At 36.6% G+C, this 21,108-nt stretch overlaps 1 protein-coding gene across 2 annotated transcripts; it reads left to right on the top strand.

The window, feature by feature from the left end:
• Positions 1-2,516: 2,516 nt before the first annotated feature.
• Positions 2,517-19,580, top strand: GPR1 (G protein-coupled receptor 1). Of its 2 annotated transcripts, none has more exons than XM_015819061.1 (3): positions 2,517-2,636; positions 8,031-8,072; positions 16,986-19,580. In XM_015819061.1, the coding sequence occupies exon 3, from the start codon at positions 17,016-17,018 to the stop codon at positions 18,090-18,092; it is 1,077 nt and encodes a 358-aa protein (XP_015674547.1). In that variant the 5' UTR covers positions 2,517-2,636; positions 8,031-8,072; positions 16,986-17,015; the 3' UTR covers positions 18,093-19,580. The 2 variants fall into 2 exon arrangements, with proteins under 2 accessions (XP_015674547.1, XP_015674621.1); XM_015819135.1 differs by lacking the exon at positions 2,517-2,636 and adding an exon at positions 5,222-5,258.
• The last annotated feature ends 1,528 nt before the right edge of the window (positions 19,581-21,108 follow it).

Raw genomic sequence — 21,108 nt, forward strand, 5'->3', positions numbered from 1 at the left:
AAATCTAGGATATGTTACCCTATGGCTTACTTTTCATTTCTCAGTAGACTGTCTTTCTGCCAGCTATCATTTATTACAGAAGCCACACCTTGCAGATGTTCCAAAAAATATTCACAGCTTTAGTATTTCATTTTTTTTAGAAGCCAAGTGAAAACATGCCTGGCATTATATTGTGTTTTATGACCCAGAAGAAAGCATTAGTTGGAGATTTTTAAAATTACTTTCCATTTTACATGGCCCTGAAGGTTAATTGGAGCACTTAGGCCAGGATTTCAGCTGAAAATGGCTTAGCCTTTCTTCTTTAGATGTACAGACTACATGCCAGGTAGTTTAAAATTATAAGCAAAAAAACAAGTCCTTCAGGTTAATCTAAGTCATTAATTAATTGTGGATTAATGCTAAGAGTTAAAATGCCAGCAAACTGGTGCCTATGAGAGAGAAGCTTGAGCAGAGCTCCAAATCATAGTGTTACATGGTCATACTGCTAAAAAATAATTCAATTATCTTTTGATACTAAAGTGATGTGCAGGCAAGTAGAGACTACTTCTATACCTGAAACAACCTTGATGTGTACATAGACTTGTCATGTTTCTAAATATTCAGATCAAGAACTGTAGAGGGTAAATTTGGGGGCTAAAAGTCTATACAAGGAAGCCTGAATCTCTCTGGGTGGGGCGGACTAGCTTTATAATGAATTGAGTATGACATCTGGAGAATTGGATGGGATAATGGGGTTTGAGTTGAAACAATAATTTGATGAGAGCAAAGCAATACCAGAGCACCTAATTTGCTCCTATCAAATGGTCCTCCAGAGTTCTACTGGGAAGCTGATCTCCCTATACCGGTACTCTGTGTCTCATATAGTATGACCATATTCAGAACTCCATAGAATTGGGAATTCACTGTAAACAATAACCAATGACTAATGATTAGTCCACCAGTTCTTTATTTTGGTCATTTATTTGGTCAAATTTGCATTCAGTAGTAAAATTAAAGCCATCCCTTAAATCAATAATTTAAGACATAAGCATAAATAGAGTTTATGTCATTAGCACAAATGAAGATAAAATTATCATCTCTCTCAATCAATTGATAGATATATAATTTCAAAATCAATTATGAATACAAGTATATAAATCTGTAAGATGTATACTATTATATAAAATTACACTTAATGCTAAATGGCTAAATATAAATGGTTAAGATTGAATTAAAATAGTATATAAAATCATTAAATTTCTAAAATCTATAAATATTTCAAATCTAGTACTAAGGTGTGACTAAAACACTTCAGGGTAGAAATCTAGATAGCACATAGAAAGGGATGACAGCAATGGTGGGATTCAGCCAGTTCGCACCACTTCGGCAGAACTGGTAGCTAATTTTTTGTTGCCCAGGTCCAGAATGGACTTCCGGAAGTGGCATCCACACAGAGAACCGGTTGTTCACATATTTGAATTTCACCACTGGATGACAGGGAATCTGAAGATTGAATGGCCATTGCCTTAATTAGCCTAATGGCTTCAATGTCTAAGAATGCAAACTGTGGCAAATAGGTGTAATATACTGTACAAAATAACAAAGTAAAAATAACATCTAACTTTATCTATAACTTTAACAGCCATCCTTGGGTAAAGTTTATATACACTGTAACATTTTTTTCTACTTTTAAAGAGAACTTAATTGTGCCATGCCACTCTCACTAATCAAGCTGTAAGAAGCTTCCAGGTTTTCTGTGCTATTTGAGTTTGAGTCTGGTTTCCTTTGAAATGAGGCCTTAGAAGACCTAGTGGTATTTTGCAGAAGCTGTGCACATTTATCCATCAGGCTTCAAAACAAGGTCTGCCTAACTTTCTATGAGCAATTCTCTTTGAATGATATTTTGTGTGAAATGTTGTTGTTGGCTTTCTTCCATCAGTGTCATATTTAACATATTTTAAAATACATATTTATAATGACTGTAATATGTCACAAATGAGAAAGTTCTAGGGCTTGAGATATGCTTTGTTAAAAGCTCTGCCATTGCCAGCAGTGATATTTGACTTCTTGATTTAAAATGGCTGAAATGGAAGAAAATCTGTTGATTAAGCTGCTATTTACTTCTGATTTATTTTATAATGGAAGACTTCCCAAGGCTTTTCAAAATCTCAGCCAACCACATTAAAAGCTGCTTTCATGAATTTGATGTTGATCCCAAATGATGCCATTTCCTTAGAGGGCGTTGTTCTTGCATTTGTAAAAGTTTAGCAGAATTGCCTACAGATTATAGGACACAATAAATAAATCTTGAAAATAGTCAGTGGTGGCCATGAACAAACACCTCGCAGTGACCCACATTATTTCTGTTGATCAGATGGTTTCAATTAATTCGTGTTACATAAAAGCCAAGAATAGTGTCACTCAAATGTTTGCCAAACTGATGATTTGTAAGATATGCACACAGCCTTTTTCTTTTATTCAGAATATAATATAGACTGCTTCAACACTGTTTTTTCTGAAGAGGCTAGGGAGGAAGAAATTAAAATAATCCCTGCAACAAGTGCAAAGAATTGTGATCCCTTTATAGATGATGAAAAAAAAAATTAAAATAGCAGAAGAGGTTTAACTTTCTACCAAGGAGCCATCTGTTCTCTTAGGTAAGTGGGTTTTAAATTTAATAAGTTTAAATTTAATGTATGTTAATGTAGACTCTGTACTCAGTAAGTGTATTACCCTGGGGAAACATAATCTTTTGATGTTTCTAGATGGGGAGTAAATCACATTGAGCAGAGTAAAACATTTTTCAGAGTAAGCTTGGCTAGGATTGTGCTATCTTTAGATACCATGAATTAAAACAATCTCAGCTGCAATCTTAGATGTTTCTATTCAGAACCAATTTTCACCAAAGTCAGTTGGGTTTGCTCCTGAATAAATATGTAAAGGATTGCAACTGAAAGATATGAACATGCATTTGCATTCTTCTTTCCTTACTATCTCTTTCACTGTCAACTTCTGAGGCCATAAATCTGTATTCTTTTGTTTACATTATTTTAAAAGATGCTCTACTTGCTGATATATAGCTTCATTTATGAACTGCTATATTAGGCCTTTTTGCTATTTGGATGCTACACACAAATATAAGTTTGAAAACACTGCTATTACGTGGTAATGATATGATTGATATTTGCATGATGCTGTGGGGAAAAAGGGTAAAGTATATATTGCAAAGGGGTTATTTTTGAAAATCTGGGACATGACCTTCCTTTGCGGAAAAATTCACTGATTAATCAGAAACAATGTGGATTTATTCTTGGAAATCTAATTTCCTTTCATTATAAATGCACAGTCTTACTTCTGGAAAGATATAAATAACTAATAGCACTAACATTTTAAAAGTGATTTTTTTTTTTGCTGAATGATGCCTTTTAAAAATACCAGAACTGGGTCTGGTTCTCTCCCTCACTCTCCTGTTTTCAGTGCTTCAAGTTTGGGGTACACTGATCATGCAACCATTTACCCCTTTTAGGACTTTGCAGAAGTTGTGACTCCAGCTAAAAAGACATTGTAATGTTACAGTAAATAGAATTTGCTGATAGATCATATTGCCAACAGTAGGATTTGAATGACAAAGAAATGTTTAAAGCATTTAATTTTGTAATTTTCCTCCAGCTCATTTTGCAGCCCTTATTATATTGAACATTTATTTCATTTTAGGTAATATTTTCATTATTGGCAAATACGTTAAGACTTGTATTGCTTCTGTAATTTTTATTTGAAAAATTAATTTATAGTGTTTTTGTGTATATATACATGTGTGCTCTAGTTAACTGAAAATAATACTTTTTCTGCTTACTTCTATTCAAGAGGAATATTGTAAACTTGTTGAGAATGTGGTTAGGCAGATTGATAAAAATTTGTTCTGCCTTATTTTGTTATGGATTGCCTAAAGATCAAGATCACTTTTTGTGCTTACCGTATTAGATGAGGCTTAGTATTTCAAGATTTCATTTTAAACCTTAACACAGAAAACGGCCTAGCTGTATAGTTTTTTAGCTACTTGGTATGTTCAATTCTGTGTGTTTTTTTTATTTGATATATGGCTATTGCTTTTATATATATATAGTTTTGACATCAGAAAAGCAAATAGATCTATGGTTTTCATATGTTCCCACATTCTGTGGCAATAGTAGGAAAGAGTCTATTAAATTCAGGGAACAGAAACAAAGCCAGAAGAAGACATTTCACTAAAGTAGATGTTCTGTATAGCTATGAATGCAGAGCACATAGTCTTGGCACCTGGGTAGGAATAGGATGAGAAGGTGGCAGTCTTCCAAACTTTCCTTTATTATGGTTTGTTTCAATTTGCTTTTCTGTTTGCCATTCTGCTTGAAGTAGAGACACAATGGGCACAGCAGTTTAGGGAAGATGATACTCAACTTATTTATTTCAACTTAGACATCACCAACTCCAATCAAATCTGGATGATTCACAGTATCAAAAGAAAACAAAATGAAATTCAAGCAAAAAGCCCACAACCGTATAACAATAAGAAGATAGTCAATCTTGCCAACAATAAACATATAATGTACCCACCATTGCAGTAGTTGAGCTATGATATTACTAGGGTATGAGTGACTATCTGAAAAACCTCTTGGTCTAGGAAAAGGCACAACTGACACATACAATGTAGCTGTTCAAAGGGACTAAGTATGTACTGCCTTTCTGCAGAAAAAAAATCAAGATGTTGTACATAGGAATTCCTGGCCAGAGTTCCTCCAAGATACTGGCAAAATTCAGGCTTGCTTAGCTTCAGCAAGATGGCTTTAGATGATGTTAGGAATCTACTTGGCCCAAAGTATTCCATGAAGAAGAATGCAAATTCTGGGATTCTGTCAGGCTAAACCCAAGAACAACAGCCAGACTTCAGTCTACTTATAAATATATTCATTTTGGAATCACTAGAATGTATTAAATTGGAAACTCTATGTACAGTCTGACTTTAGTCACAGGATACGGAAACATTTTTGTATCAATTGAACAAGCCTCTTGAAGGCTATTTTTGCTTGTCCATAATTGTTAGGATTGTGTAATTTGCCAGCACCCGCCCAATCCCAGGCGAATGCCAGCTTTGCCAAAAGAAAAAGCTATCCAGATTTCTTTCTGGCAATGTAGCATGTTGTGAACTGAGAAGTGCCAGTCTTCTGCTGTCGGTAGAGCTCTAACAGGAACACATTTATTTTTAAACATTTTTCTTGGCATGATACCAGCACTAAAAACAGGTATGTTTGCATTGTTTTTGTTGATGTTGTATGTCTGTGTGTTGAATCATTCAGAAGGATCAAACATATAGCTGCATACTGATGTAGTTTATACATTGGATTATTTTTGTGCATAATATCTACAGACATAAAGAAAATGACCATGAAAATGAAGAAAGGAATATATTCACAGAGAAGAGAGTTTTCTCTTTTATCATAGATTCTAAAGAAAGCAATCAGAACTCTGAGAAAAGTAATCTCAACATTTGCAGAAATTGCACCAAGATATATATGCCTGTTTATATTGCTTTGGAAAGTATGAGCTCTTTCACACCTTGCCTTTGCTTGCTAATATATACAGTATATTAAAAAAATCATATGTAGAACCAATGTTCTGTGTCTTATGGTTTTGAGATCAAGACTATTATGTTGGTTGTTTTCAGTCTGTGGGGGTGGGGTGGGGGTATGCACTAGTGGATAGTTTTGCAATTAGATCACATATTTATGTATGCAAGCGGAGTCCCATTTCAGAAGCAAAATATATAAATTGTGCGTTTGTAGGAAATTTATGAAGAATATCCCTGATTGTTAAGTGTTGCATCTACAGCAGAAAATACATAATTATTTCTCAGTGCTGAACTTTGATGAAACCTGTTTGAAACTGGGCTTCTTTGAAATTCAGCATAGGCAAGCATATGGAAGTTCTTTTGCATGTAACCTTTTGTTTTTATTTCCAAAAGACACTACATGTGGTAGACTCTCTGAGAGTGCAGGCTATAGTTGATGCCAATACAGGCTATATTTTGATGCATTCATTTGAGCAGAGTTCTACTGAATTAAATTACTTATGGACCATATTTATACAATTTTTTTTTAAAAAAAACAGAATTTTGCTTAATAAAACGTAGTGTGAATACATCTACTTTTTAAAGGTGTCCCTTTCTGCTAACAAACTCCTGAATGTTTTAGTTTTCATATAGTATTAACATATAATTTATTCTACAGTTCAGATTCTGTGATTTAAAGAGAAAGTTGATGCAGAGTCCAATCAACATAAGCCATTGTTCACATAATCTACTGTAGATCCATTTCAGTCTGGTTTTGGGCTGGGATTTAATACTGAGACAGTTTTGGTGGAGTTTATTGATGACCTGTGATTGCCCTAGATCAGTGATGGCGAACCTTTTAGAGACCAAGTGCCCAAAAACTGGCCCCGCCCCTGCTCCACCCTCTGCCCCGCCCCACCCCGCCTGTCCACAGGGCCACTCACCATCTCCAGGGCCCGCCGCAGATCGCCCAGCAGCACCATGGCAGCCACGCCCTCTGCCTGCGCCCCGCAGCATCAACTGTGCGCGATGGGACATGAGGCAGAGTCTTGTCTACGCTGCCTCGCTGCCGTGTCCTTGGCTGCACTGCTCCACGTGGGCCACGCTCGGGGGCAACTCTTCTCCAGAAAGGCTGCTGGTGAGGGGGGTCACGGGGGGAGGCAAGGCTGGGGCAATGGCACGTGTGCCCACAGAAAGGGTTCCGAGTGCCGCCTCTGGTACCCGTGCCATAGATTCGCCACCACTGCCCTAGATAGTCAAGAAAACTCAAGTAGTCAGAGAACATTTTAATACAGTTCACTGAGTGAACTCCTCCCAAAAAGAAGGAAGCTTAACTCTTTTACTATTTATTATCCACTTTATTATATCTTTATACAAAATAATTACCAGGCAATTTACAATATAGAGGTTTTAAAATCCAGGATTCTTTTTTAAGTCACCAGGTCCAAATGCCATTAAAACAGCCTCAGAATGACTATCATCCTATTTGTAGAGAAGCCATACTTACTTATTTCTGGAGTCCCAATATATGACATTGTTAATTGAAGGGACTTGCAATATACCAACTCTGCAAGATCAAATTGGCCAGGCAAATACTATGGGAGACAATCAGTCCTTCAAATAAGCAGGCCCTATGCCACATAGGGTTTTATAGATAACAACCATCACCTTGAACTGCAGCTGGAAGCAACTGGCAACCAGTTCAATTTGAGAAGCAGAGATGTTACATGGGCATAATGAGGCATGTCCACTATTGCCCAGGCACTGCATCCTGGACCAGTGGAAGTTTTTGGGTGATCTTCAAGAAGCCTGTATAGAGCTCATTGCAATAATCAAGCCATGAATTGACTAGGGCATGTGTGACTGTCTGAGCATCTTACAATCTAGAAAAGGATGTAACTGGCAAGCAGATCAAGCTGGGCAAAGGCCTTCCTTGCCAAGTTAAGCAAGAGTTTTGAGTCCAGGAAAACCCCCAAGTTGTATACAACCTTTGAATGGAGAAGCATGATCCCATCCAAAGATCACACTTCTCCATGAAGTATTCCCAGATCTGGATGGCCCAAATAACCACGGTCATTTGATCTTAGTAGGATTGAGTAGAAGATGGTTCCTGCTCCCTTTGTAAAGAGTTAAGGGTGATACATTGATTTCTCTCTCTCTCTCTCTCTCTCTCTCTCTCTCTCTCTCTCTCTCTCTCTCTCTCTCTCTCTCTCTGTGTGTGTGTGTGTGTGTGACAGAGAGAGAGAGAGAAAGAGAATTTATCTCTATATGAATACCAAGAGACGGAATGATTCATTTGGGTAGGATTTTCTTGCTGTGGAATAAACAGTGCAAAATATAAAGCAATTTCTCATTTTATTGAGGAAGTGCTTCCACCTTTCCTGTTGCTAAAATGGAATCTGAACACAGTGAAAGAAGAAAGAAGTAACTGGGAGAACATGATCTAATGAATTCTATTTTATTTTAGGGGGATTTTCAGGTGCCTTTACCATCCAGCAGAATTAAAGAGGTAAGTGTCCGTCTCCCTCCCCCCCATATCTCAGTTTCTTTGTATGCTTTTGTTTGTTTTAAACTTTGTGATCTCAGACAAAGCCTTTTCTTTCAAATGAAGACGCTTCAACAGCTTTGAGTTTTGAGAAGCACTGCTTTTCACATTTCCCCAGATGAAGTACTACACTTGTTGATTTTCTGTGATTTCAGAATGGGGGGGTAGGGGGCAAGTGCTTTCTTGTTTTAAAGTATTCTTGAAAATAGAAAGCCAGAACAAGAGACAACGAGCTGGTGTTGTTTGAAATACCAGACAACTGACAAATACCCGTTGTCTGAAATAATATGGTTTATTTTACCCCACCCTCATTAGCATTCTTCTATGGAATCTAAATAGGTGACATTTATCTTAACATTGCAATGAGCCAGGAGATCAGAACTTTCTTTCTCATTCCCAGATTAACTTGCTATCACAGTTAGTGAGCTACAGAGGAAATAATAAAGCAGAGAAGCTATAAGGGTCAGAAAAATAAAAATAAACATGGCAAAAATAAATAAAAATAAACATGGCAAGTTATACAACATAGAATAACCTTGTCTCTCAATTTAAAATCTCTGGATGTTTTGAAGACTGAAAAGCATTTGGAATATGATTTAAAAGAGAAGTTGTGTCATTATCAACATCCTTGCATTTTGATTTGTAGCTGATTCCCTGCTTGAATGTTCTATAATTGGGAGAGGAATCATTAACAATAACAAAAATGTCCTTGCAAGAAGCTGCACTAACAAAGTATCCTTTGCCTGATTATCCTTTATTATTTATTGTGAAGCACAGATGTCCTATGGGAGAGGGAATAGAACATAGAATAATAGAGTTGGAAGTGTCCTTAGAGGTCTTCTAGTCCAGCAGCCCCCAACCTTTTGGGCACCAGGGATCGGTTCCATGGAGAGAAGTTTTTTCACAGACTGGAGGGGGCATGGTTTCATGTGTTGCCTGCATCCCACGGATGGGGCGTTGCTTATTTGCACAGCCCGGTTTCTGGCACACCACGGCCTGGTGGCAGTCTACGGACCAGGGGTTGGGGACCCCTGTTCTAGTCCAACTCATACCATTTCAGACAAATGGTTGTCCAGTCTTTTCTTAAAAGCCTTCAATGATGGAGCACCTACAACTTCTGAAGGCAAGCTGTTCCATTGGTTAATTGCTCCCACTGTTAGGAAATTTCTCTTTAGTTCTAGGACCTCGGTTGTTTCTCTACTTGGTTAGTTTCCATCCATTGTTTCTTGTCTTGCCTTTTGGTGCTTTGGAAAATAGTTTGATCCCCTTATTTTTTGTAGGAGCCCCTCAAATATTGTAACACTGCTATTATGTCTTCCCCAGTTCTTCTTTTCATTAGACTAGACATACACAATTTCTGTAACTGTTTTTTCTATATTTTAGCCTCCAACCCTTAATCATTCTTGTTGCTCTTCTCTGCACTCTTTTCCAGAGTCTCAATATCTTTTTTATATCCTTTACTAGGATATAAATCCCCTACTAACATTTTACAATATTTAATTTAAATTTATAAATTCCCTATTTTGCTTCAAGCTTTGTCTTTCACTATTCTTAGCAACAGTGCTTTATGAGCCAACTAGTTATTGCTTTCATTTTTTGGTCATTACTATAGAATTTATCTTCTTTTCATCCATGTTATTCTCATGACAAAGAACCAGAATAAGGGTTATGTTAGATTAGGTTTAGCATCATACATACATACCCATCACACTATTCTCTTTCAGGATGACCAACTTTATGCAAAGCACAGAAAATAAGTAAGAAATAGTAAGACAAAGACATTAATATATAAAATAAAAAAGGAAATATAGCTAAATCTAATTTATACCAACATGATTCACTTTATCTCTCCATATATACCTTTCTACTCTTGTTAATCATTTTGCTTTCTCCCTATTCACACAGCTATTTCTATATTGCTATTTTATCCTTATCTTTTCACCTATCTTTTTAAAGATTTCAGTTCTGTGCAACCATAATTTTCTCACTCTTCTTTTTCAATGCATTTGTTCTTCCTTTATATATTTGTTCTACAATTCAGTTTTCATTCTGTCTGCATGACCAAACCATCTAAATGTATTTTTCTCATCTCTCTCATTTACTTTGATATTCAGTTCACATTCATTTAATATTCATTCATTCATTCTTGACCTATCTCATAATAATAATAATAATAATAATAATAATAATAATAATAATAATAATAATAATAATAATAATAATAATAATAGTAATAATAATAGTTGGAAGGGACCTTGGAGGTCATCTAGTCCAACCCCCTGCTCAGGCAGGAAACCCTATACCATTTCAGACAAATGGCTGTCTAGTCTCTTCTTAAAAACTTCCAGTGTTGGAGCATTCACCGCTTCTGGAGGCAGGTTGGTCTACTGATTAATTGTTCTAACTGTCATGTTTTAGCCTCCAGTCCCCTAATCATCTTTGTTGCTCTTCTATGTACTCTTTCTAGAGACTCAACATCTTTTTTACATTGTGGTGACCAAAACTGGATGTAATATTCCAAGTGTGGCCTTACCAAGGCATTGTAAAGTGGTATTAACACTTCACGTGATCTTGATTCTATCCCCCTTTTATATTGACCCAAATGCATTCAAGACAGTTTTCATCATTGTTGTGCTCTATTTTTGTAGAGATGTAGTTATTTCTTATATAGAGAACAACTTCACCTCCTCTTTTATTTGGTCTGTTTCTTTTAAACAATTTAAATAATAATTTAAATAATTTAAATAATTTAAAATAATTTAAATAATTAAATAAATTAAATAATTTTACCCCCAAACAATTTTCAGTAACCTATTCTAAGTACACCCAATTAATTTTTAAGTTCTCCACTCTTGCTTCCTTTTAACAAAGTGAGGAGACACACTCCCTTATGCACTGCCTTTTCCATTCTTTCCTACATATATCCCTCATAGGTTTTCTCTATCCATTTTCCCATCTTTAATGAACATTCTAGATACATACTGAGTGTGTCACCATTTATATTTGACTTGCAATCATACCCTCTGTACTCCTTGTCAAACACAATTACTTTAGTACTCAATTTTCAAGCAGGAGAGTATCTTGCTATTTTTGAAGGTTTGCCAGTTCTTGAATTTCTTCTAACTTTTAAATTGATTGCCAGTTGTGACTAGAATATATCAATACTTTAGGGATTATAGCTAGAATTCGTTTAATCTAAATCAGTAGATTTCTGATAAAGGGCTCATATATCCCACTAGCAATTTTTAAAATATACAGTAAATAAAAAAATTATAATTTAGCCCAATGAATAAACACAGACTTACTTTACCAGGACAAAAAAGCAACACCACAATGAATTGTCCTCCATTAAAAGTGATCCTCTGCTTAATACTCAAAAGAAATATAGATGGTTTATTTACTGTGGTGTTCCTCATACATTAGGTTCGTGCCCCAATACACGCAGACCTCAATGAAGCAAACCGAGGCAGAAGATCATTTAATTATGATTTATTCAGAATGTTCTAATAAAAGGGGTCCTTTCCAAAGAGGGAACCTCAAAATCCAACTTATATTTTCTTTTATAGTTAAGGCATCAAGGGAAATTAAAAAAGAAAAGTTGATTGGATAAGACAAAGGCATTCTCCCCCTTGCATAGAAAATCAGTTTCATGAAGTTAAACACATGTTCATTTAAATGAACGCTAAAGAACCTGTGAGCATAAAATTTAGGATGTTAATGAGGAAAAAGGTAATAAGGTTATTTAGAGTCCACAAAGAGACAAACCAGATGTCAATCAACACTAAAGTGTTCTCTATCTTATTGGAAGATAAAACTACAGACATCTTGTTAAGACAAACACAGTCCTATCCTAGCCTGACCTGAAGAGCAAAGACAGTTTATCTTGCAGTTTAGGAATGTGAGAAAGTATCAGTCAGTCCATACATACATACATCCAATAACAGAGGAAAGAATTTTCTATATTCCAGTCTGCAATGATTTGTTAAACTATTAACATAATTTAAAAAGAAAAATAAATTAAAATACAAAAAAGCCCTGAACCAAATTTTGCTTCAGCATTAGAAAACATATCAGTTTGCATTATCCAAAATTTGGATGCACTCCAGCTGCCTAGGATGGTGCTTTATATCTATAAGATTGTGCCTAATGGAAATGCTCTTCTCAAATATCAGATATTTGGAAATGTGTAGGAAAATACAGGGAAACCAAATGAGAAAATAATGTGCATATTTGTGTTTGTATACATACATTTATATATGTACGATTGTGACCCCAAATGCCTTGGGGCTAAAACATTGAAGATATAGACAAAATGACAACAAGACCGAGTTCCTTGTTAAGAAAAGCAAGTATTTTTTTTTACTGAAAGTGACCAGTTGACTTTATTTTCACTGAAAATAACATTTATTCATTCTGACCCCAAAACTGTTTCCAACTGCAGCTGTTTAAATGACTTGTTCATTTTTACAATTTTTTTCATGACTCATATGGGTGGTGCTGGTGTTTTGAGCATAATTCATCCTCTTGGGAAGAATTACATGATATATCTTGTATCCTGGACAAAATGTCACATTTTGAAAATATTTTCAAAAGTTATCTTTACCACAAAGCCATATACCCGCTCTCTGCTAAATAACATTTTTTAATTTAATGCTAACATTTGAAAGAAAAAAGTTTAATCTTCCATTTGTTTAGAAGATGCAGATAATACAAGCTTGAAGCCAATACTGAGGGGAACAGATGAAAGAAAGAAAGAAAGAAAGAAAGACTGGAGATGAATGGGGAAAGTTGGCCTTTGACATCCTTGGGTGTCTTTAAATATGTTGAACTCCCATTTATCCCACCAATATGACTATAGGCAGTGGTGGGATTCAGCCAGTTCGCACCACTTCGGCAGAACCGGAAGCTAATTTTTTGTTGCCCAGGCCCAGAATGGACTTTCGGAAGCAGCATCCACACAGAGAACCGGTTGTTCACATATTTGAATCCCACCACTGGCTATGACCTTGCTAGCTTGGAATGATAACAATAGTAGAGTAATGCATTTAGGGTCTATCCTGCTAGGTAAGCTAGATTCACAGATGATTGCACTGGTATATTATATATAAATTTTGTATTAATTCCATCTGTATAACTGAGGAGATGTTCAAGAACACGCTTTCCAAAAGCACAGCCATTTTATGTTCTTGGAGGGTCACAGAAATGAAACGGGATCATATGCAAATAATCTTGACTAAAAAATCATAGTTGCACTGCTGGTGAGATTTTGGATTTCTGTGTTAAGCCAAAGACAGGATCAGCACAATCTTCAGAAATTTTTGTTCATTAAGATGCTGCATTTTCACTTAAATAAAGGCAAGAACTGCCTCACTTTTCTCTTCTAAGCTGGCAAGTGTGCTTTTTCCTTTGCTCTTGCTCACTTTCTCAGTGGTACTGATGGAGGATTTGCAGTAGTTTGGAATTCGGTTGTCAGTCTTGCTTGTTCTTTTTGCTTCAGGAAGGCACCTTTCCCCCCTATGGACCAGAAAAGTGCTACTTGCGCTTAAAATTATTAAAAACTCACCTGTTTTGTACGTATCTGTGTGCCCGGGCAAGCCTGTTCTGGGGAAAAGGAGATTAGTGGTGTTATCGACATCAACCTGGCTATTTTGTGCATTGCTTTTGTGCAAATTTACAAAACCTGTAAGTTTATTGCTATGGAAATGTAGCACTACCCCCTAAAGGGCCACTGTAGTCTGGGTTCTCCTGGCCCTCTTGGTATGGCTGCCAGTTCACATTGGTCCCTCACTTAGGCACCTCTGCTTGGCTGGGACATGTGATGAGATGGTGGCCAGCCTCTCTCAGCAGGCAGGTCACGTGCAGAGAAAGTATTCAGGTGGCTGATCAGTTTTTTCTTCTTCCTCCTCCTCCTCCTCCTCCTCCTCCTCCTCCTCCTCCTCCTCCTCCTCCAAGGCTTGCCCCACAGAAACCTCTTCTATCCACTTCTCTTCCTCAGGCTTACCCCACAGAAACCTCTCCCATTCCTCCCTATCACCTTCTCCCTCAGGCTTATCCCCCCACCACCACCTTGGCCTTAGCCGAGCCCCAACCCCTCTCTGCCCTCTCACTGACTCCTCCCCAGGCATCTCCCAGTGCTGTCTCTTCAGCTCACCCCACCCCCACTACAGAAAAAATGTCTGTTCCATGAATTAAAGAGAGAACATTTTAAAAGATAACCCTATTTCTCAAATTAAGTTTTGCTTGCAGCTGAAGTTAATATTGGCACTGTGGCACTGTGGTATTCTGGAATGTTTTTAATTGCTGGTAGGTAAATTGACAGAATTTTGAAAGTCTTCAAAAGCAGTTTTCCAGATCAACTTATACTTGGTGTAATAAAGGCGAAGCTATTCTAATTTATTATGTTTTCTACCTTCCTATATGTTCAGTCACACAGTAACGCATTCTGCCCAGCCTAAAGGCAGCCACTGATTTTTAAAAAATCACCTACTATTCTGTTTGTGGCATATTTGTTAAAAAGGAGAAAGGGGAGAAAAAAAGTTAAATGTATTTATTCATTTGACTTGACTTTTTCTCAGTGCATTAAAAGTCAGAATCAAGTCAGATGATTTAACCATCTGAGTTGAATAGCAAATATGCTAAAAACATGTTTCTCCTATGTGGGGATCATTTATCGCCAGGCTATATTCATAATACTGACCAATGTACTGTAAGTAATATCTAAAATCTTGCCACTGTGAATAAAATGAAAGTATGTCAAGCTGGTTTTATTATTGATGTTTTTAACATAATTTACAAAATTGCCCCCCAAAGTGTTCCTCTCAATTCAGCAAGCTGTTCTTGCACATGCTGTTCTAAGTACATCTGCATTGCATGTTTTGATTATTTAGCAATGAAGTTAATTAAACTTAATGAGGTTGAGTGGCATATGGAAATTTTCAGTAGTATGACTCTAAATGCTTTCAGTGGGATCCATGACATCTCAAAAACTGATCTTAAGCTTCATCACTGAATTGAATAGGGTTTTTCCCAGATAGTTTGCATAAAGTTGTACCTAAACAAGTAGAAGAGGATCCTTACAATTTAAAAACAGAAACTTCCATTGTATACAAATTATTTTAGGGATGGGAGCTACTGTGTTAAAATGAACAAAGCTGTAGCTCCCTTTTATGTTATGGTTGTACTTATATGGAAAGTGTGTTTTGTTTTCACATATGCCCTGTGATTTTAAAATTAAGAAAACTGTTTCTTCCATGCTGTGGGCTTGCAATTAAAAACATACATACTGTGTCAAAATGCATACCAAATTGTTTGGGTAAAGGTGGCCATAACTGCTATACATCAGAATAAAAGGGATTAGGAGATGAGGCATAGTTTGCAGAGGGAGTAAATAAATGAATGTTATTTTCCCTGAAAAGCATAGAAGTATAGAAAGGGTGATATTTGGTTATGGCCTTTAAAAAAGAGATTGTAAAGAGTTAACTTATGTTTTAATGACATGGTGTTCATAGAGTATCAACCATTAGCATTTCATAGCATTTTTCTATCTGACTTTTTTTCAGAAGTGTTCTGTGGAGGGGAAAGTATTGCAGCAAGTAATATATTCTAAAGAAGCAACTCTTCTTAATTTATTGTTTTATTTTTACAGATGGTAAAGAATTTCTATTTTAAACTATGTTGCTTTCTGACCATTTCATTGTTTTTCATGCTTTACCACTTTTGAATTCTCTTGTAAGGTTTTGTAGGATAGTACCCTGTAGGTACTGACTTGAACACTTTTGACAAGCAATAGGCAGCCAAGCTTCCCACCTCTTGAGAGGTGCTGTGTTTTTCCGATTTGCCATTTTTAGTGCAGGGAGTTTCAATAGTGTAGTTCTGCTTTTCCATATGCATTTTTTTGTGACTTTGACTTTTTGACTCCTGAACAAGTCCCTGCAGTTTTCTTGGATTTCAGAAGTCCTTTGTCATTGCTTCCTTTCTAGGGCTGAGAGAGAATAACTGGCCCAAGGTAATCCAGCTGGCTTTGTGCCCAAGGTGGGACTAGAACTCAGACTTTCCTAGTTTCTACCCTAATGTCTTAACCACAACACTACATATTTTACAGAAAGGATGGACTTTCACACGCAGAACTGTATTTTGCTTAATCATATTTTGCGAATCTCTCAGAAGTGGCTGAATTCATATCTCACACCAACCCACAGATCAAGAAATAGAAACTACAAGCTGCATTCACATATCATGTTATGTCAGACCAAATAAAGTACATTATGACTGATTTAGTGGATGTGTGAACCCCGTCAACATCACAGAGAGCCTTAGGGAAAAAGCACTGAAAGGTAGGCAGATTCTGTGGCAGCTATTCCCAGCCTGTTTTTTCATTTCATTTTTCCCCCAGATACAGTGGACTATAACATCCATTTATAGAAGTGTCAAGAAGATGCAAAACAAAGTGTTTCTGGGAAATATATACAATGATAGTAATAAATATGATAAGAAGTATTCAAATCATAAGCAGAAGCCATTGGCATAAAACTGTAGGCTCTTTCTTTAATTGGACTCACACTTCCAAGGTACGAGTAATCATCATTGTCCTTGGACAAAACACTAAATACAGTCATGAGCATGAGGTGGTCTAAATAAACTATGCCCTGTATTGTTATGTTGGGTACAATTGGTGCAATGATACCTTGCTGTTTTCTGATACTGTGCATTCCCATATCTTTTAAATAAGAGTCCATCTACCATGCAGATCAATATTTGAAAACTGCCATACAAAGTTGAATAATTGAGCAGCATTTGGGAGCCTATGGATACCAGTACGTTGCTTGAAAATACCACTGTTATATTTGTAACTACCTGCTCTATCCCTTTTTGCCCCAGATCCAAGTTCGCAGGAGACAGAGTGTGGTCATGTCATCAACTGACTTCCTGTACCAAGATAACTTTACTGAATACTTCGAAGATTATGAGGAAGATGAGCCAGCCCAGGCCTACCTCAGTCATACACAAATCACTTCTCTTGTGCTACAGATGGTGGCTTTTCTCTTAGGAGTACCTGGCAATGCAATAGTTATTTGGATCATGGGCTTCAAATGGAATAAGACAGTTACATCCATCTGGTTCCTCAACTTGGCAATTGCAGACTTAATATTTGTTTTGTTCCTGCCCCTATATATTACATATGTCATCATGGGCTTCCACTGGCCTTTTGGGAAATGGTTGTGCAAAGCAAATGCTTTTATGACCTTGCTCAACATGTTTGCCAGTGTTTTCTTCCTGACAGCAATCAGCCTTGATCGTTATGTCCATCTGATCCACCCTGCCTTCTCTTATAAGCATCGGACACTCAGGAATGCCTGTATCCTGATTCTGCTCATTTGGATTTTGGCTACAGTTCTTGGAAGCCCAGCACTGTATTTCAAAGACACATTCATATCCCCCCAAAATGTCACCATATGCTATTACAACTTTCACCATGACTTTGATGTTATTGTATTCAGACATCACACACTTACATGGATAAAGTTCATTTGTGGCTATCTCTTTCCACTCTTAACTATGATTGTTTGTTATTCCTTTCTAGTCAGCCAGGTTAAAAAAATTACAGTACTAACCTCCAGCAGGCTCTTCTGGACTATTCTTGTGGTGGTGGTGGTTTTTTTTATTTGCTGGACCCCGTATCAAATATTTACCATTCTGGAACTGTCAGCTCATCATAATACCTCTTTGCATGATTTGCTTGAAAGTGCCATACCTCTTTCTATTGGCTTTGCCTTCATCAATAGTAGCCTGAACCCTATCCTTTATGTCCTTCTCAGTAAGAAGCTCTCATCCTCCTTTAGTGTGACATTCTCAGAGTTGGTCAAACACACCCTGTGGGAAGTCAGCCGATCTGCCACAGTGAGCGATCACGGTCAGAATTCCCTGAGTCTGCAGTTGACTGAAGCCCCAGTGATAGAACACACTCTGGAGGAAATTTTGCAGTGACTGCCTGTCTCTTTGTAAGTTAAATTCAGTTTAGCACTAGGTTAACATATGCCTGGGTACAAATAAATAGACGATAAGCTTTTTACAAGTTCTGTTAAAGATCTTTAATTTTTGACAGAGCTCTCAGAGCACATATGTCTCTCTTAACTCCTGCCTGAACTCTTCTCAGTCAAATAGGGATGAACATTAATGCAGCTTAGAACAATGTAAATGTATGGCTGAAGGCCCCAACATTTCGCTTGCAAGTATAATAAGGCTTCTGCAATCAATCTTTTTCACTAATTATCCTTTAGGAGTTATAGGGGAGTAGTCTCAGACTGGTAAAGTAGAACAATATGAGAATAATCTTTGCTTTCCTATCAGTTTCAACTTGGTGAATTTTTCTAGGCTGAGGTTAAAAATGTTACAAGGGAAACACAAGAAGAAGAAAAAAAGAGATTTTGTAGAAGCATAAGATTTTGAAATATATTCTATATCCTAGTATTGCCTTTTTTATCATTTTTCAAAAATAAAAAAATGGTATCAGTGAGGAATTCAGGGCAGATTAATAATTCTGGGCTATAAATGTATAAGGAAGTGTTATTATAAATATTTTCTCTTGTGTTGTCTAAAATGCACAATGTTACAATATTTATAGTAATACAGTATTATATTATAGTGCTATAGTAATACAGTACTGTATTTACGATGCTTCTAACACAAATGAAAATATATAATGTAAGCACAATTTGATCTCTTCTTTTGTTACTGTTGTTGCTTGAATATAGACATTTACATATATTAAAAGACTTTTCTGTTATTGCTTTCAGGGAGGCATCTGAATGAGTAATCTTGCTTACAAGGCATGATTAACTCTGCTGGTTATGTTATGTACCACTAGAACTGCATATAATATTAACATTTTTCAGGGCAGCCTATGATTAAAATAAGATATTTATACATGAGGTTTGTGGGCCATTAAAAGGTTTATACCTACAGAAATCTATGGGAGTATTTGTATTTTAAGAAGGAAGGAGTATGCTAGTAGTTTTTGCAATAAAACAGAAAGAAAATGGTATTTATAAATAAAGGGGGCTTTTAAAGACCAAAGAATCGTGAAATAAAGACAGATGTAATCATAAACATTAGAAAATGTGGTTTACAATGCCACCACCACTCATTATTTTCTTATAGCACACTGAAATTTCTTTAGATGGCGTCCCTCCCCTATTCATTGGATAATTCTTGCCCATATCCCACATCTGTTGGACCTTCCTTTTGAGGCCATTTCCATACTAATGTTGCTCCTACTATGCAAATGTTCTGATACAATTCAAAACTGTCCTGAAGACATGTTCACCACTACTGAGTTCAAAATACTGAGAACATGCACGGAACATCATTAGCCAGACAGCGCATGCCTCCATCTGATCAAAGGAGAATGCAGAGTTTAGCCAGTGTTCTGCTGCAAGCTACTCCAGAGCCCAGAACAACAATATTCCCTCTCTCTTCCACTCCACGAATAAACGAAATAAAATAAATTGTTGATGCCCTCTTTCTCATCATGCTTTCAGTACATGCATTTGTTTGGCTACAAGTATTAATAGCTAGCTCTTATAGCACAATGGTAAAAGACCAGTATTTGGCATTTTATAACCAGATGGTTCTCTCTCAGTGGTTGGAATGGAGAGAAAGAAGGAGAGAGGAACAAGATGCTGTAGCTCTAACAGAAGAGTTGCCTGCAGTCTAGAACCTAGGGGTAACATCAGAGTTCTGGTCAATGAAAAAGCAAAGCACCCGCTAGCTCCACTGAGACATAATGTGGCAAGCAATACACCAACTTTAACCAGCTTTAAACAAACTGCCACTGAGCTGCTCCTTTCCCAAATTCAGTCCTTATATTCATATGATACCACAAGGAGTTTCAAAATGTGATAAAGCCTTAATGCGGAAGTGCCCTTCTTTTGTTCACCAGTAGTTTGCACATTGGCCCTCTTTCTTCAGTAGATACAACACATACAAAAAGGGATAGAGATTTGATCTCATGGTGATGACCACTGACTTTTTTTTAACCACCCTCTTGTAAGTGGTCTGTGCACTCTTTGTCTCTTGGCTTTATTGCAGTAAGAATCATACAATAGGTACTGATTTCATCAGGAGTTCACTGCTCAGGATTGCATCCTATATGCCGAGAACCATATTTCCATCCCATTTGTAAAAATAACTTTTATGTGTGTATTTTCTCATTTTGTTATTTCACGGAGAAGCATGGTAGAAAATGCCTGGACATTTCCATTGTTAAGCAGATCACTGCAGTTGCTAACTGAATTGTGCAGTTGATAAGCAAATGTGGCTCCTCCATTGACTTTGCTCGTTGGGAAAGTTATAAATGGTGATCACATGACCCCAGGACAGTGCAACTGTCATAAATACATGCCTGTTGCCAAGTGCCCAAATTTTGATCTTGTGACTATGGGGAGATGCTGCAATGATCGTAATGAGAAAACCATTCATAAGTCATTCTTTTTTCAGTGCCATTGCAACTTCCAATAGTCACTAAACAAATTTTTGTAAGTTGAAGACTACCTGTATGCTTTCTGTTTATCCTAGGATGCAGTTATGTCCCCAAGTTTAAGATATATGTTGGCTTGTTTTCTTTAATCAATTTTAGATTGACTTAAGTAATATTTCAACAGATATTCAAAAGAACAATTTCTATTTTTCCATGTTATAGCAAGATGTCCATGTTCAAATAAGCATGACTTACAGTTACCAGATTATTATTATTTTTTTGCTCCCAAATTCCATTTTTCTGGAAAATATATACTGAGAATGCACGGATAATTATCCTTGCAATTGCCCTTGAATAGAGTTGAAACAATAATAAATCCATGACTGTGATACTGTGACTTTGCCAAAATAAATCATTACTCAGAACTGCAAATGACATTGAAGTATAAGGATGTATTTTGAAAATCTCAGATGCTTTGACCACCTACTAAGCTGGATGATGATCACATTCTATGGACGATGACAG

This window comes from Protobothrops mucrosquamatus, unplaced genomic scaffold (genome assembly GCF_001527695.2).
Source record: "Protobothrops mucrosquamatus isolate PMUCROS unplaced genomic scaffold, P.Mucros_1.0 scaffold_9, whole genome shotgun sequence".
NCBI classification, from domain to species: Eukaryota; Metazoa; Chordata; class Lepidosauria; order Squamata; family Viperidae; genus Protobothrops; species Protobothrops mucrosquamatus.

What these genes read in the sequence shown, in the direction of transcription:
- GPR1 (XM_015819061.1), top strand. Translation starts at nt 17,016, where the DNA reads ATGTCATCAACTGACTTCCTGTACCAAGATAACTTTACTGAATACTTC.